Source organism: Lathamus discolor, chromosome 3, assembly GCF_037157495.1.
Source record: "Lathamus discolor isolate bLatDis1 chromosome 3, bLatDis1.hap1, whole genome shotgun sequence".
Classification (NCBI taxonomy): domain Eukaryota; kingdom Metazoa; phylum Chordata; class Aves; order Psittaciformes; family Psittacidae; genus Lathamus; species Lathamus discolor.
Genome location: NC_088886.1, coordinates 95,981,163 through 95,996,695, shown reverse-complemented (window position 1 = coordinate 95,996,695; position 15,533 = coordinate 95,981,163). Strand labels below are relative to the sequence as shown.

Below are 15,533 nucleotides of genomic sequence, written 5' to 3'. Positions count from 1 at the left end.
ATTAATTACAAAACTTTATTCACAAGTCAAAGTGACATTATGAAAGTAAGGCCATTGTTAGTCTAAAATATGATGTACTTAGAATCTCTCCTGATACTGTTTACCTTGGTATCTGCTATTATTACTACCTTTGTGTATTTTTTACAGTGTTTCTGTGACAGAAAATGGATGTTTGGGAATACAAGGAAGAAAGTGTACAAAAATTAATGCCAGGGCCTTATTTTTACCTGTGGGATAGAGTCTGAGAGAGACAATAGGTTGTAGAAATGCACTTGTTTCAGGTTTTAGAAATTTGTATGGAGCAATAAGAAAAAAAAAAGGCAACTCTGGTAAGCCTTTGCAACTGAAGCTGTCTAAATTATTATCATTTTGCATAGAAAGTAGGTAACTATTGTTAGAATGAAATTGATACTGAATATGCAATAGCTTTTAAATCTAGTCTTACTTTAGTTCATCAGATTAATAATTTTTTACATTCTAGGTGCCTATCTCCTTACATTAAAAGATACCTTTTTTGATCGAGCCAAAGCCTGCCAAATTATTGCTTCTATCCTGGTTGGCAAGGATGAAAAGATTAAAGTTCGTCTTCCACCTCCAGCAATTCTGAAGGTGTGTCAAACTATGTTTTCTTATGTTACTAAGACCTTCTCCCTTGTGTTCTTGACCCATGGTGATGTTCTGAGCAGAGACAGTTCTTGTGTTCTTTGACATTAGTTTTGCATGAGAACTTTGTAAAGTGCAAGGATCAGAATTCAGGGTGAAATCTATGCAGAAGTCTTTTGATGGTTCATGTTGCTGAGCAAAGTCAAACTTGCATGGGTGCAGTCCAGGTGCACAGTTCCTTCAGGGTTCAAACACAGCCTTGCCACTCACTATCCATGTGCAGTGAGTTAGAGCAGTTGGCTTTTAGGAGAAGAAGATATATTATTCTCAGTAACTTCACTTTACTGGCTGCTCAAAATAATGGGGGTTTGTGCAGACTCGTGCTGAAGAAACTACCTTATTCCTTGGGTGCCTGTAATGTCCTGAAATGCTCAACAGTACCAGGTTTCAATATCCCAAATTTAGGAGATGTTAAGCCTGTGAAATAATATGCTTTAGTTGTTAATCTGGCAATGTGTTAAAGATGATGAGTGTTATGTGATGTGTTTTGTTTTTTTCTTTCCTGTTTGGTGTTGGGTTTTTTTTGTTTGTTTGTTACATCATGTAGACGAAATATGTATTTTGAATGAGAATATTTGAGTATTTCTCACGAACTTTGAAGAGAGCTGTAGTATCACTTAGTCGATTAGGGTCTGTTAAACCTTAATTCACATATGTTTTAGGGTGTTTGTATTTGATTTATTTTGTATTTAAGGCAAACAGTATTCTTTGGAAAGAGTTTGGTACATTTTTAAATGTATTAAATACTTCATATTGGTATATACATTTTTATACCTTTTATTTAATTTCAAAATAAGTATAATAGGGAAATTCAGAAAGTGAAACTGAAATACTAGGGATTAATATTAATTTAAAACAAGGTCAGAGCATTTACAGGCAGTATCTAATGTGAATTTCATAAGCTAATGTGAAATTTTGCCAATAGCCAAGAGCGGTGATTCTTTGCTTCTGTCACTCCAAATGAATAATTCTAGCACAAGCTGTGACAGTTACTTACATTTAACTACAGCTGAGGGGAGTACATAATCATATGAATTAAATCTCAAAAAAATTAAACCAAAGGCACTCTTTTTTTTCTTTCTTTTTTTTTTTAATTTCTAATCAGAAAGGGAAACGTGGCAGAGAAACGTGGTCTATTGCTCCCTCTTACTAAGTCTATGCACATACCTTTATGTAAAGGATAACCACTCAGCAGTCAGTGGTTTTCTGTGTATAAAAGTGCATAATATTTTCCTATTCCAGGCAATGCTACTATGGACTTCTACAAGTATGCTTCAGTACAGAAAGGTTCTGTTACAGAAAACAATTTTACAATTTTTGCTTGCTGTTTTACTGTAGTTGTAGTGTAACCACTGTAATCCTTATTCTTGTCTTTTTGTTTCTCTAAGCCTGTAACACTCTGGACAGGAAAACAGGTGTTCAGCCTCATTCTCAAGCCCAGTGATGATTGTCCTGTAAAAGCCAACCTACGAACCAAGGGCAAACAGTATTGTGGCAGAGGGGAAGACCTGTGTTACAATGATTCTTGTGAGTGACATTTCTAAAGCTGTGTTTTGGACATCTTCAGAGAAATGTAGCTACTGTTTTGTTGAATTTGTTCCCGTTGAGCTCAATGTAGGAATTAAAGCAGTGCTTCGCATAAGTAATCTTGAAATGAGAAATTGAATTATGCGGTGTGTTTGTTTTTTTTTTTTTTTTCTCAAAAGTTGAAGTCATGATGCACACTAAAGAGATGTCTTGGATGTCTTCTTGTAATAAAATCTCTTTTGAGTGATGCTGGGCTTGTCATGATATGTAGTATTTGAAGGTGGGAGAGAGATCAAAGCTTATAAAGTGGCTACACAGAGGACAAATGGAAAAATTTAATAACTTAAGGGGGGTTAGTATTACTGTTAATTACAAGTCAAACAATGAAAGGACTTATAGGTTATACCTAAAATATCAAACCACCTGTATCCTTCCAGTTAGGGAAGTCAGAGTGGCAGGTGGAATGCAAAGCATCAGGTTTGAAAAGGCTATAGGAGATGAGCAAGGCTTTACTTGTTGTTAGTTTAACATTCATGTGGTAACAGCTCTAAAAGAACTTCAGCAGGCAGGGTTAGTTTGGTTCCTTGTTGCTCAGAAGTGAGAGTTAGGGAGGAACCATTGATGTATAGCAATTCTGTCATGCAGTGTTGATGTCAGAAAGAATTTAACAAACAAGGCTCGAATCCACTGTGCCAGTGGAAACTGAGCCATTTCTTTAGATTATAGCACAGCTCTGTGATTGTGTATTTAGTTACAAACATGGTGGCACAATTTATGGGTTTTTTTTTTTTCTGTAAGTAATGTGGAGTCAAAGGCAGCAAAGCAATCCTGTTCACACTTGTATGAACATAGGCCATCTTCTTTAGTCTTTTCATCTTAGCAAGTATGGGAAGAATTTCCACATTTTGAGTTTGACGTGGAAAACTTCTGGATTTCATTGATGGCTCTGTTCTGTTCTGAAAAACATCCTTAATTTCTGAAGCAACACTTACTCTCTTTAGTAAGTTCTCTGTGAATTCTCCGAAGTCTTAAGAAGTCCTGGCGTTGTATTTTGATTGTATTTAGTAAGTGGAAGAACAATGACTTCTGGTTCAAGATGATGAATACTTAAATTCACATTGAAAATACTGAGCATAGAGTACACTGTGCAGACATCTACAGCGTTCTGCATAAAATTACTTAAATTGGATCCATCTTCATACGCCAGTTCTTCGAAAGGTGCATAATGAAGTTCAGGATGAGCATGTATTGTACTACTCTCAGAAAAAATATACATGAAGTTCATGACTAGAAGACGTTTTTTAATTAGTTAAAGGCTAAAGCTTATGAAGATTCAGTGCCTGAAATGGAAGGTTACTGATGAAGCAAAAGGAAGTCATCTAGGAGAGGCAGCGAGTACAGGCCCACAGGGGAGGTGGATGTCATTACTATATGGCTGTTATTCAAGAAACATTTGAGTCTAGCATGTCTTCTAAATTCACGCTGTGCCTCCAGAGGTGACAGAGTTGAACTAAATGTCAGAATCTTTGAATAAGAGAACTGTAACTTTGGTTCTGAAATTTTGTTGCTCTACTTCATTTATATATAAATAATACTGGTTTACTTATAAATAAGTAACATTGGTTTATTATGCATGAGTGAGGACACCATTTCTGGACAGATAAGATTGATTGAAGACTTTATTCTGATTAATGAAGCCAAGGTTTGTTTGTTTTTCTTTGGTCTGTTTTGTTGGGGTTTTGTTGTTTTGTTTTTTTTTTGTTGTTGTTGTTGTTTGGGGGTTTTTTGTTGGGGTTTTTTGTGGTTTTTTTTGTTGGTTTTTTTTTACAAGTAGGATTATTCACAATGTTTCTCACAAGTCTTAAATTGGATACAGGTGCTTTTCTAAGGAGACAGTGAAAAATTTTGAGTTTGTACAGTCAGGTTATAGGCTGTTCCCCTTGCAAATTTGCTCATGCGTTTCTATGGATACATTAAATGTGTGTTCTTCTAATGGAAAGAACTTTTATTTAAAAACCTGTTTCATAAACAATACTAGAGTTTAGGTAATGTTTCAGAAAACCAATGCATTTTTGTTGCCTTTTATTTCTAGATGTCACAATTCAAAACAGTGAGTTAATGAGTGGTAGTATGGACAAAGGAACCTTGGGTTCAGGATCCAAGAACAACATCTTCTACATTTTGCTGAGAGACTGGGGGCAGGTAGAAGCTGCAGATGCCATGTCACGACTAGCCAGGCTTGCTCCTGTCTATCTTTGTAAGTACATTTCCTGGAAAAATAGTATCTTAAATCAGAAACAGAGCAATTGAACAATAATTCAGCTTCAAATATGGTGTACAGTGTTAAACAAAAACAAACAGAAAAACCCCACCAGAATAAAAAAACAACCCTCACACTAGTTGTGAAGCTGACAGTAACAGTAAACATTCTATTGTGCTTATGATGGGAGGAAAAATTAAGTTCCAAATGATAATATTTCCTGGGTTTAATCTGTTTTCTGTATATGAGATTAACCTATTAATATAATCATTAATATAATTTTTTAATTTTTTTTTTTTTTTTTAATAATAGCTAATCGTGGATTTTCAATTGGAATTGGTGATGTAACCCCTGGGCATGGCCTGCTAAAAGCTAAGTATGAGCTTCTGAATGCTGGCTATAAGAAATGTGATGAGTATATTGAAGCTCTGAACACTGGCAAGCTACAGCAGCAGCCTGGTTGTACTGCAGAAGAGACACTAGAGGTAAAATTTATATATTTAGACTAGAGACTTCATTAATACATTCATGGAAACTGTGAAGGTCTAAGTTGTCTTTCAAAACCTGAACATACAGGCAAATAGGTATGCAGCTTTAGGCTAGTCTGTCTTAACATTTAGATGCTTGTATGCTTCTAAAAATGTTAGCTAAATACTCTACAACTGAGATCCTCCCTTCCTCTTGGCTGGATGTATTGGGGTGATATACAAGGGAATGAAATCACGTAGGTGGTTGGAATAGGATTAATTACATTTATCAATGGTCAAAGGTTAGGTGGAATTTGGTTATGCTGAGCTTTCTTTCTTCTTTCTGTAGAAATTTTGATGAAGATCAGTGAATGTTGTCAAAAGCTGACAGGCGTGGACTTAATTCAGCAGAACACCACCTTTCATTGTCTTTAATTGCTTTATACATTGATCATCTTGGCTAGTTTGATATGTTGATCATCTGATGTCTAGTTTTTACTGTTAAAAAAATAAAAAGCCAATCAAACAAAAACAAAACCCCCAAAACAAACAGAAAAACCACCACCACCCCCAAATGACTAGAAAACCCCACCCTGTGATGAAGTACTGTCACAGCTGTTCAGTTTGAAGTGGTACTCTGGTTGAAAGAAGTGGTTTAGTCTTTTCCATTCTTCCTCTTTTTGGACACCTGTGTATATCCTAGAATGTTTTTTTTGATACAGTTGTTAAGTTCTTAACAATTGGATGTAACAATTTTTGGAGGTAATCTCTTGTACAGTAAGACATAGGGCTTATGTAAGGGCTTAGTTTAGCTGAAGTTGATGCTGCTGACAAAAGAGATTGTGATGTTCCTGGTTACCCTTGTCTTGTTGCAGCAAATTGGAAAATAAAGCAAGTTAAAAGTTAAACTTGTTTTTCCCAAAGCAACATGTAGTTTTCTTCTTTTATTATATTTTGAATTCGCTTTGACTAATGAAAGTGTTGCTGGGAGTGGTAGAGTACTATTTGTGTATGGTATTTTTAACGAAAGCTGAATCTCTGCAATCTTGGATTTCAGGCCTTAATCCTCAAAGAACTGTCTGTTATCAGAGATCATGCTGGCAGTGCCTGTCTCAGAGAACTGGACAAGAGCAACAGTCCCCTTATCATGGCACTGTGTGGTTCTAAAGGTAGGGATAGCTAAACTTTGGGAGTGGATTGCTTGCTTCATCACTGTTCTCACAATTACATACTCTGTCTTTATAGGTTGTTTCATACAGTCAGCATTAAATTCATGCATAGGTTTCAAGTGACCCTTTTCAGTAAGTACATGTTGGGTACAGGTAGTTAAAAGTTAATTCAAATAAGTTAAAGAAACTGTGAAGCAAAATATATATAGGTTAGGATCATGGGTTGTATAAAGCACAATCCTTAATACAAGACAGGATAGTATAAGGACTCCAGTTAAATAGTGGTGGTATGAATGTCTATGACCCAAAGAAAAATCATTTAGAAGGAGTCATTAGCTATATCGTAGACTTAGTTGTCAGTCACTGTGAAAATGCTGAAATGCACAGACCAAGTAACAGAAAACTTTCTTTAACTGTTGCAATTCTAAGTGCATTTTTGACAAATTATGAAGCTAAATAACAGATCTTCGTAGAAGTGAAGACAGCTTACAAAAGGAGCAGTGATATTCCTCCATTGTGAGCAAGGTGTTTTTTGTTTTCAGGCTCCTTCATTAATATATCCCAGATGATTGCTTGTGTAGGTCAACAGGCTATCAGTGGGTCCCGAGTTCCTGATGGATTTGAGAACAGATCCTTGCCTCACTTTGAGAAGCATTCCAAGGTAATTCTGTGTGTTTACAATACACTGTAAAGAAAAGAGAAAGAAGTTGACTTAAACCATTTTAAGGAGGATGGACAATAGTATGTGTTGTTATAGAATACTTAGGGTTGGAAAGGACATTAAGATCATCAAGTTCCAACCCCTGGTGCCATGGGCAGGGGCACCTCACACGAAATATGTCACCCAAGGCTCTGTCCAGCCCGGCCTTGAACACTGCCAGGGATGCAGCATTCACAACTTCCTTGGGCAGCCCATTCCAGTGCCTCACCACCCTCACAGGAAAGAACTTCTTCCTTATATCCAAACTTCCCCTGATTAAGTTTGAACCTGTTACCGCTTGTCCTTAATGAAGAGTCCCTCCGCAGACATGGGGGATATGGTGAAGGAAAAGGATCATGTATGGTGATTTGGGAGTTAACAGTAGTGTTATGAATTGGTATAGGATGTCTAGATAGCTTGAATTTTTACAGCTAAGCCTTCCTTAGACCTTTCTAATTTAGTAAAATTAAAGTAACTCAGATGATACATTTTTTATTCTCTTGAGAGTTCTGAAGATATTGTAGTTTTTCTTGCATTATGATTGACTGCACTAAGACTTTTCAGGGAATTTTTTTGGTGTGTGTTGGTATCTTTAGACAGGTGAAACATGCCAGGTAAACCATTGTCCTGGGCTCAGCAGTAGCAGCCATTTTTTCTCCTTCTTAGCTGGTGCAGTGCTGTGTCTGCTGTGCAGACTTTCAGCCTGGGGACAAAGCTGATAACACCGATGGTTTTAGTTGCTGCTCAGTAATGTTTAGTCTGACCAAGGACTTAGTGAGTCTCATGCTCTGCCAGGGAGGAGGTGAAGCCAGGAGGAAGTGGAGATAGGACACCTGACCCAAACTAGCCAACGGGGTATTCCATACCACAGAGTGTCATGCTGACTATATAAACTGGGGTAGTTATCTGGAAGGCCCAGGTCACTGCTCAGGTTGGGCTGGGTATCAGTCAGCGGGTGGTGAGTGGTTGTATTCTCTCCCCTTGTTATTTCCCTTATCATTATTATTAGTGGTTGAAGCAGCAGTGGTTTGTGTTATACCGTAGTTACTGAGCTGTTCTTATCTCAGCCCATGGGAGTGACATTCTTTCGATTCTCCTTCCCATCCCTCTGGGAGTGGGGGGAGGAAGAAGTAGGGGGAAAGAGTGAGCGGCTGTGTTGTTCTGGGTTACTGGCTGGGCTTAAATCACAACAACCACTCTGGAGGCTGCTGCTTTTTCTTTTTTTTTCCACTAAGACTGGTATCATGGGCTGCTTTGAACGTTCATGTTTGAGGTCTGTTATACATGAAGCAATAATGAGTCTCATGCACTTGTTAACTAGTGAGATTCCTTTTCAATCAGTCTTGGTTAGTCATATAACTCAACTCAAGTGTTGGGTGATGTCCGTGATATCATCACTAAGCATCCAAATTTCAACTTCTGTAATGTGAAATATTTTCTTTTCTGAATAAATTAAAGAAGAAATACTTAATGGATTAGATGAGAAGGTAAAAGTTAAATTTAACTCTAGCTTTTTTACTGATTTAGAAAGCAGTCTTTGTTAAATAACAACAAAAAGTGATTTAAGATGAACCTCTGTAGCCTATATGTTGGTTTATGTGATCATGGAGACAGGTTGGTATTACCTGACATGAAGGGAGGCCTGCATAAAGTCCATTTGGCAAGAACTCTTCTCAGAGGTGACAATAAACCATTCAAAAGAATTAGTTACTTATATGTCTCTAGTGTGTAGTCTTCAGCACTGCAAATACATTAGCTATACTGTTGCAAAGTGACCATTCTTATTGCCTTTACAATTTTTGCGACTTTTAAGGGAGGCCAAAATGATGGAAGCGGCTGCAGTGTTTTCAAGGAATGGCTAGAAGCATGACAAGGTCTGCAGGTGGAGGAAGAAAGTCTGTTACATTGGTTTGGAAGAAATAGGCAAGGGTTTTGAAGCCTTTATTTGGATCGGTATATAAAAGTTTAATTTCAAAACTAAATGCACCTGAGATGACTTCTCTTTGTTTGTGTATGCACTGAAGGAATTTAGATGACTTACATGTTTTTCTGTAACATGCATATACAAAATGTTCATTTCATTTCAACCTTTTTTCCCCACTCTTCTCTGTAGCTTCCAGCAGCAAAAGGCTTTGTTGCTAATAGCTTCTATTCTGGGTTGACTCCCACTGAATTTTTTTTTCATACAATGGCCGGTCGAGAAGGTCTGGTTGACACAGCTGTAAAAACAGCCGAAACTGGATATATGCAGGTAACTGTCAGTGGAGTAGGGGATTTGTCAGCCTTGCAAAAGAGGGTATTTCTTATGTGTATGTTGAGGTGAGGGGTGGGGAAGAAGTGCATACATTGGGTATGTGTGTGTGTTTAATGTAACAGTGTAATTTATACTGTGAAATACATGATTTTGCTCTATTCTCCAATAGGAATGAGGTTTGTAAACCAGGCCTCAGGCAGTGGTACATGCTTCTATTAAGCTGATTCCTCTTGAATATGGGTGATAAGCCCTTGTTCTATGGAATTATTGAGGACTACTATGCTATTGTAGCATGTGTTCCTAAAACCCAGGTGAATGATGGAAGTTTGTCCATACATTGTAACATAGATTTGAGTTGTGAGTGCTTTTTCAGATACAGTATTTCAACAATGAGAAGCAGAGAACACAAATCCTTTTGTGTTTGGGTTATTTAAAATAAGACAGAAATACGGCTAAAGCTCCCTTCTAGTATCTGACTTGGCATATAGACTTAAAGTTCTGTAAGATGTTAGTGTCTTTGGCTGTATCTTTTGTGGAAATAAATGCCTCTCCAACAAAGCTTTTTGTATTATGAGCAGTTTTAAGACTTCAGTAAAGATATTTCAGTAGTTTTAAGTATAGTTCTCTTCCCAGTGTAACAGGCAGTGGAAAAGCCAAGATAATTTGGGACTGGGCACACAGTCAGAGATAGACAAGTAAATCTGCAAAGACTGAAATTAATCCTTTTTGGGGTGGGTAACTAATTAGACCATTTGTTTCTCAGGCTAACAGAATAATGTTTGTGTATGTGTAAGTATGTACAAAAAAATAAGCAGTCTTCAAAACTTTTTTTTCCTTATCAACTTTCACCCTACATGAATAAATTGTAGCACTTGGACTTTGGAATTTCAAAACAAAATCAAATGAGATTTATTTTATTTTACCTTTTTTCTCCTCAGTAAAAAAAAGAATAAATTACCCATTTCTATTCTTTGCTGAGCTGTTTTACTGTTATGCAGCAATGAAGTACATGCTTGAAGTGAAACTGTTTTTACCACTGTTGCTTCATAGCATGCCTTCTTTTTGGGAGGCAGATGAAGGAAGATGCTAATAAACAGATTTCCCGATACTAGGAATTACTGTAAGAGAAGTAGCTAACACTGGTAAAAAATAGTACCTACGGGCTTTGACAGAAGAGCTCTTTGCTTTCTTTCAGTGGAAATAACCGTTGACTGTTTTTGCTTCAATATGAAAAAAGTATTGTAACCCTTGAGAAATAAACCTCATTGGAAGAATGCAAATATTCTGTCAAATTCTCACACGCACACACACACCCACACCCGCCCCCCAGCCCCCTGCAAATTCCTTGGACTGTGGTAGGTTCTTGCAGTTTAGCATTAGCTTTCATATATGTTCTGATTTCTAAATGTGGAGAATTGTGTTGTTGCTTTGAATTTTGTTATTGTTGGCTTTCATGTTCTGGGGAATGTAAAGTACATCCCTAAAGATAATGTATGACTTAAAGGAGGTTTTCATGCCTGCTTGCTTGCTGATCACTGTATCAAATTTATTTCCTGAGTTCAGTTTCTATACTTTTGTAATCCAAAACAATAGCTATTTTTGAAAAGTTCCCATATACTTGCCTTGTAATTTTTTTTCCCTTCCTCTTTCCTTCAGAGGCGGCTGGTAAAATCCCTTGAAGATCTTTGCTCACAGTATGATTTGACAGTCAGAAGTTCTACTGGTGACATTATTCAGTTTATTTATGGAGGAGATGGCTTGGATCCTGCAGCCATGGAAGGGAAGGATGAACCGCTAGAATTCAAGCGAGTTCTAGACAATATCAGGGTAAGGCTTACTGAAATCTGTTGTAAGTTTGAAAAGACTATTAAGCATGTAGGCCAAGTAGTAAGTTATGGGGAGAATTGTTTCAATTGAAGTATTTATTTTTAAATTGCCTGGTCAGTCATTCAGCATGTGTATAATAGGACTGAACCGTGTATAAGCTTTGAAAACAGAATTTTCTTCTGTGCATAGACATAGTTCTATGACTTAATATCTAACTCACTAGATAACTTACTACTTAGTTGAGTACTAGATTGGACTGATATTACACCAAGTAATTCCTGATTAAATGAAGACATTCATGTTCTTTGAGCTGTTTAAGTTGGAGGCTTGATGTGTTAAATAATTCCAGATGTGTTGTGATGTTTAAAGGCCAGTATTATTTGGTTTTGTAGTTGGTTTTGTTGCTAATTACCTTTTGCTGAAAGAAGTATTCAGATTTCTGTAATGTGAGTGTAATAAGTTGATAGAAATGTGTGTGTGTATACCTTCAGATTTATGCATGTAAATAGAAGTGTATGTGGACCATCTCTTCCCATTAGTCTAGTATTATATAGAAAGAAAACCCCAAACTAAAACCGAACCGAAACTGACAAATGCTGTTAATCAATGAAGTTTTTGTGCATATGGTTTATGTAAAGAATTAAATGTTTTTCTTCATAAGGCTGTATATCCATGCCATAGTGAACCAGCCCTTAGTAAAAATGCATTGGTGTTAACATCTGAGGCCATCATGAAGAAGAATGAATTTCTTTGTTGCCGAGACAGTTTCCTGCAGGTAATTACCTCATTTCCTCATCACACAGTGATTAACTTTCCCTTATAAATTAAGGAAATTAAATGAAATGGTCTGATCAATCTGTAGGAGCAGTGGCTGAACTTCATGTGTTAGAAGTAGGAGGAGTAGTTAGTTAAGTAGTGCATTTGTGCACCTTTGGGAGGTGGAGAGGTAGGGCTAGTTATTTTAATTCTTATTACGGTAGTTGTTCATGTTTGCCACAGGAACATCAGAAAAGAGAGAAAAATCTAGTGATTTTATGAGAAAGTGCTGCTGCTCTGAGATATCTTGCTGGAATTTCTCCATAGCAAGATGGTACAGTAATTATGTGCTTTCCCCAGGATGTCAGAAACAAGGTGGTTATGACTCTACGTATAAAGGAACCACTAGCACCAAGTCTCATACTCTATTATTATACATGTTTTTTGATATTACCAACTTTCTGAATGTCTGTTTTTACTCATTTGCTGGTTTTCCTGTAATGGAGCTATGCAATTAGACCTACTTACCTTGCTTATGATACTAAACCAGCAAAACACTTGTATCGTATGAAAGAGCTTTGCTGGACAGGGCTTATCTTCAGAGGAGAACTTGAGCTTTTTAAGGATGAGTAAACAGTCACATGACTGCTTACCCTTTGAATTGTGGAAGTCAATTTGTTTGAAAGAACATAAAGCAATTTTAGTATTTGAGAGCAGCCACACTTCAGACTGCTTTGGAGGACAGGAATAAAAACTGTAGAATTAACCTGCCATGGGACATGTAAAGTTGTTATTGCAATGAACCTTCTGATTACTGGCAGTGATGAGAATAATGTGAGTTTAGTGACCTGCTTTTGAAGGGTTTCTTTTTAGTAGATCAGAGTGCTTTGGAGCAGAAGGTGACAGAAATAATAAGCCACTGTTTATAAATCTGATTTGCAATTCCATTGCCAGAGCAGAGTTGAAAAAGTAATTATATCCATGCTTGAAATATGCTCTGACTTCTAACAGCATCTCTGAAGGGAAAAAATAGAAGAAAAAAAAATGGCAATATACTTGTATCAAAGTTTGGAACTGAAGTTGTTCTTTGAGATTCACATATTTTTAAACATATTGGGGAAATAATTGCTATTAATTTCAGAAGCACAGATATGGCTACATCACCTTGGTGGTAATCAGTTTAACTTAAGATTTCTAAGTTTTAGATATTACTACATTTTCTTCTTTCCTTTTTTTTTTTTTTCTGTTCACCCTTGAAGACATTAACTGAGACAGGTTATGAAAAATATAATGAGGTAATTGTAGCATGTGTGTGCACTGTGTGAGCATTAATGTTAGTGCTTTTTAGCTAAAGATGTATGCATAGTGCTGAAGTAACTGATTAGCATATATATGTTACTGCTTGTTAAATTATAATGTAGTTGCTCATCACGAGAATTTACCCAATTCCTTTTTAATGGTGAAAACTGTGACACGTGAATGAATCTTCAGAATTCAATTTGAAGATTTTGAGGATTTGAGGAAGCTTTCTTTTAGTACATGATGTTCTTTTCCAAAACTCATTCTTTCAACCTTTAGGGATATTAGCACATTTTTCTGATGTCTCCCTATCTCTTCTTCCACTTTCCCTTCCAGAACAGAAATATTTCTTGTTGCTGTTATTTTACCATGAGGCTCCTATAATGGGCTTATCCACTCTTATCCAGAAAACAGTATGTCTAAATAGCCTCTTCCAAACAGACTGGCATTCATTATGCCTGCACTCTGCCCTCACTGTAATGAACTCAACTGATGAAAAAGCAGATTGTCGGTTGGCACAGTTTCAACTGTGTTAATATTTGAACATATTTGAGTATACTAAGATAGAAGTTAAGGGATATTTTTTTCTTATTGAAGTTGAGAAAATCTTTAGAAACCCTCATAATTAAAAAAAACCAACCTCAAACCTATCATTTTTCTGTGGATTGTTTTTTGAGATGATAGAATATGAATGCTAGGCAGGGTGGTACAAACATGGAAAAGGGCTAGTGCTGGCATATGTGGAAATGACCTAATGGGTCTACCTGAACTTCAGGCCATTATTACTGAATCTTGTGGGATTGTCTGTACCACTCTGCTTAACTGTGAGGATTCTCTTCATGTGTATAAATGATCACACTAGCTTAAGTGCTGGGAAATGCGATGCAAACACGCAGCTGAGTAGGCTTCATACCTTGGACTGCTTGCTGCTTTGACTAATCACTGGTTCTGCAATAGCTGACAAGGCCCATAGTGAGTCAGATCTTACTGAGGCAGTTTGATGCCTTTTTGTGAAACAGGTCCAGACTAAAAGACTCCATGGTTTAAACAATGTGAAACAAGTGATGGTTTCTTGAGTTTGCTCTGCAAATTATATTCCTGTGCTCACAAAGGACAGTGTTGCACTGAAGATCAGTCAATAGACTCAGACAGGCTCAGCAAAGAGTGAGCTATATTTTCATTCTGTTTGCAGCATAAATTAATCCATAGTTTAGATAAACTGCCAACACATAGTTGAAAGTTGAGAGGAATAGGTAATTTCCTCTTTTAGTTCTTGAGCATGAATAAAACTTTCGACAATGAAAAGTAAGGTCTTCAGAAATTTGTTTCTCACCTTTCTTTGGCTGTAGCATGTGGAAATAATGCCTCTTTATTTTTACATTTCAGAATGTTATATAACAATTTATTATGTTGGAGGCTTCTAGACTTTTTCATTTTTCTAATACCACATTATTTCTTAAAACATATTTTAGGAAATAAATCACCAATTTTGTGCCAAGATTTCAGGGTCAAACCCCTTTCAAATAGCAAAATACTTCATTCATGAATTAATATGGCTTACTGTAGGCCACAGGGGCAGAAATATATGAATGCATCCTGTTGTCATCCAAGCGGGGAAACAACTTGAAGCATCCATTCCAGCAGCATACTTCTGTTGTTGATTCTTTTGTTTGAGCTTTGTTCTGGTGGTCACAGAATATAACATACTGTCTGAAAACACATTGAATACCAGTAGGAATGTTGATATTAGGAGAATCTGAGGGTTCTTTTAGGATGTAAAGGAAGTATTTTGATAATGATTTATGAATTCAGGTTTTTTTTTTTTTTTTTAAAAAAAGCCTGTCACTCAAATATTTACTCGATTTTCTGAGTAGTATTCAGCGCTGGGCTACTGTAGTGGTTGAAAGGAGTCCAATACTGACTGAAGAAGAGATGATATATATGATCATCATAGAATCATAGAATAGTTAGGGTTGGAAAGGACCTCAAGATCATCTAGCTCCAACCCCCCTACCATGGGCAGGGACACCTCACACTAAAGCATGTCACCCAAGGCCTTGAACACTGCCAGGGATGGAACACTCACAACCTCCCTGGGCAACCAATTCCAGTGCCTCACCACCCTAACAGGAAAGAACTTCCTCCTTATATGCAATCTAAACTTCCTCCTTATATCCAATCTAAACTTCCCCTGGTTAAGTTTTAACCCGTTACCCCTTGTCCTGTCACTACAGTCCCTGATGAAGAGTCCCTCCCCAGCATCCCTATAGGCCCCCTTCAGGTACTGGAAGGCTGCTATGAGGTCTCCACGCAGCCTTCTCTTCTCCAGGCTGAACAGCCCCAACTTCCTCAGCCTGTCTTCATACGGGAGGTGCTCCAGTCCCCTGATCATCCTCGTGGCCCTCCTCTGGACTTGTTCCAACAGTTCCATGTCCTTTTCATGTTGAGGACACCAGAACTGCATACAATACTGCAAGCGAGGTCTCACAAGAGCAGAGTAGAGGGGCAGGATCACCTCCTTCGACCTGCTGGTCACGCTCCTTTTGATGCAGCCCAGGATACAGTTTGCTTTCTGGGCTGCAAGCACACACTGAAGCCAGCTCATGTTCAT

At 37.3% G+C, this 15,533-nt stretch overlaps 1 protein-coding gene across 1 annotated transcript in view; it reads left to right on the top strand.

Annotated features, from left to right (window-relative positions):
* Nucleotides 1–15,533, top strand: part of POLR3A (RNA polymerase III subunit A) — a 38,394-nt gene that overhangs the window by 10,486 nt on the left and 12,375 nt on the right. The window contains exons 13-21 of the mRNA XM_065670710.1: nt 482–609; nt 2,052–2,190; nt 4,283–4,447; nt 4,763–4,935; nt 5,975–6,086; nt 6,629–6,747; nt 8,900–9,037; nt 10,697–10,867; nt 11,529–11,642. Of these exons, the coding sequence (XP_065526782.1) occupies nt 482–609; nt 2,052–2,190; nt 4,283–4,447; nt 4,763–4,935; nt 5,975–6,086; nt 6,629–6,747; nt 8,900–9,037; nt 10,697–10,867; nt 11,529–11,642 (1,259 nt within the window). The remainder of the gene's footprint in view (nt 1–481; nt 610–2,051; nt 2,191–4,282; nt 4,448–4,762; nt 4,936–5,974; nt 6,087–6,628; nt 6,748–8,899; nt 9,038–10,696; nt 10,868–11,528; nt 11,643–15,533) is intronic.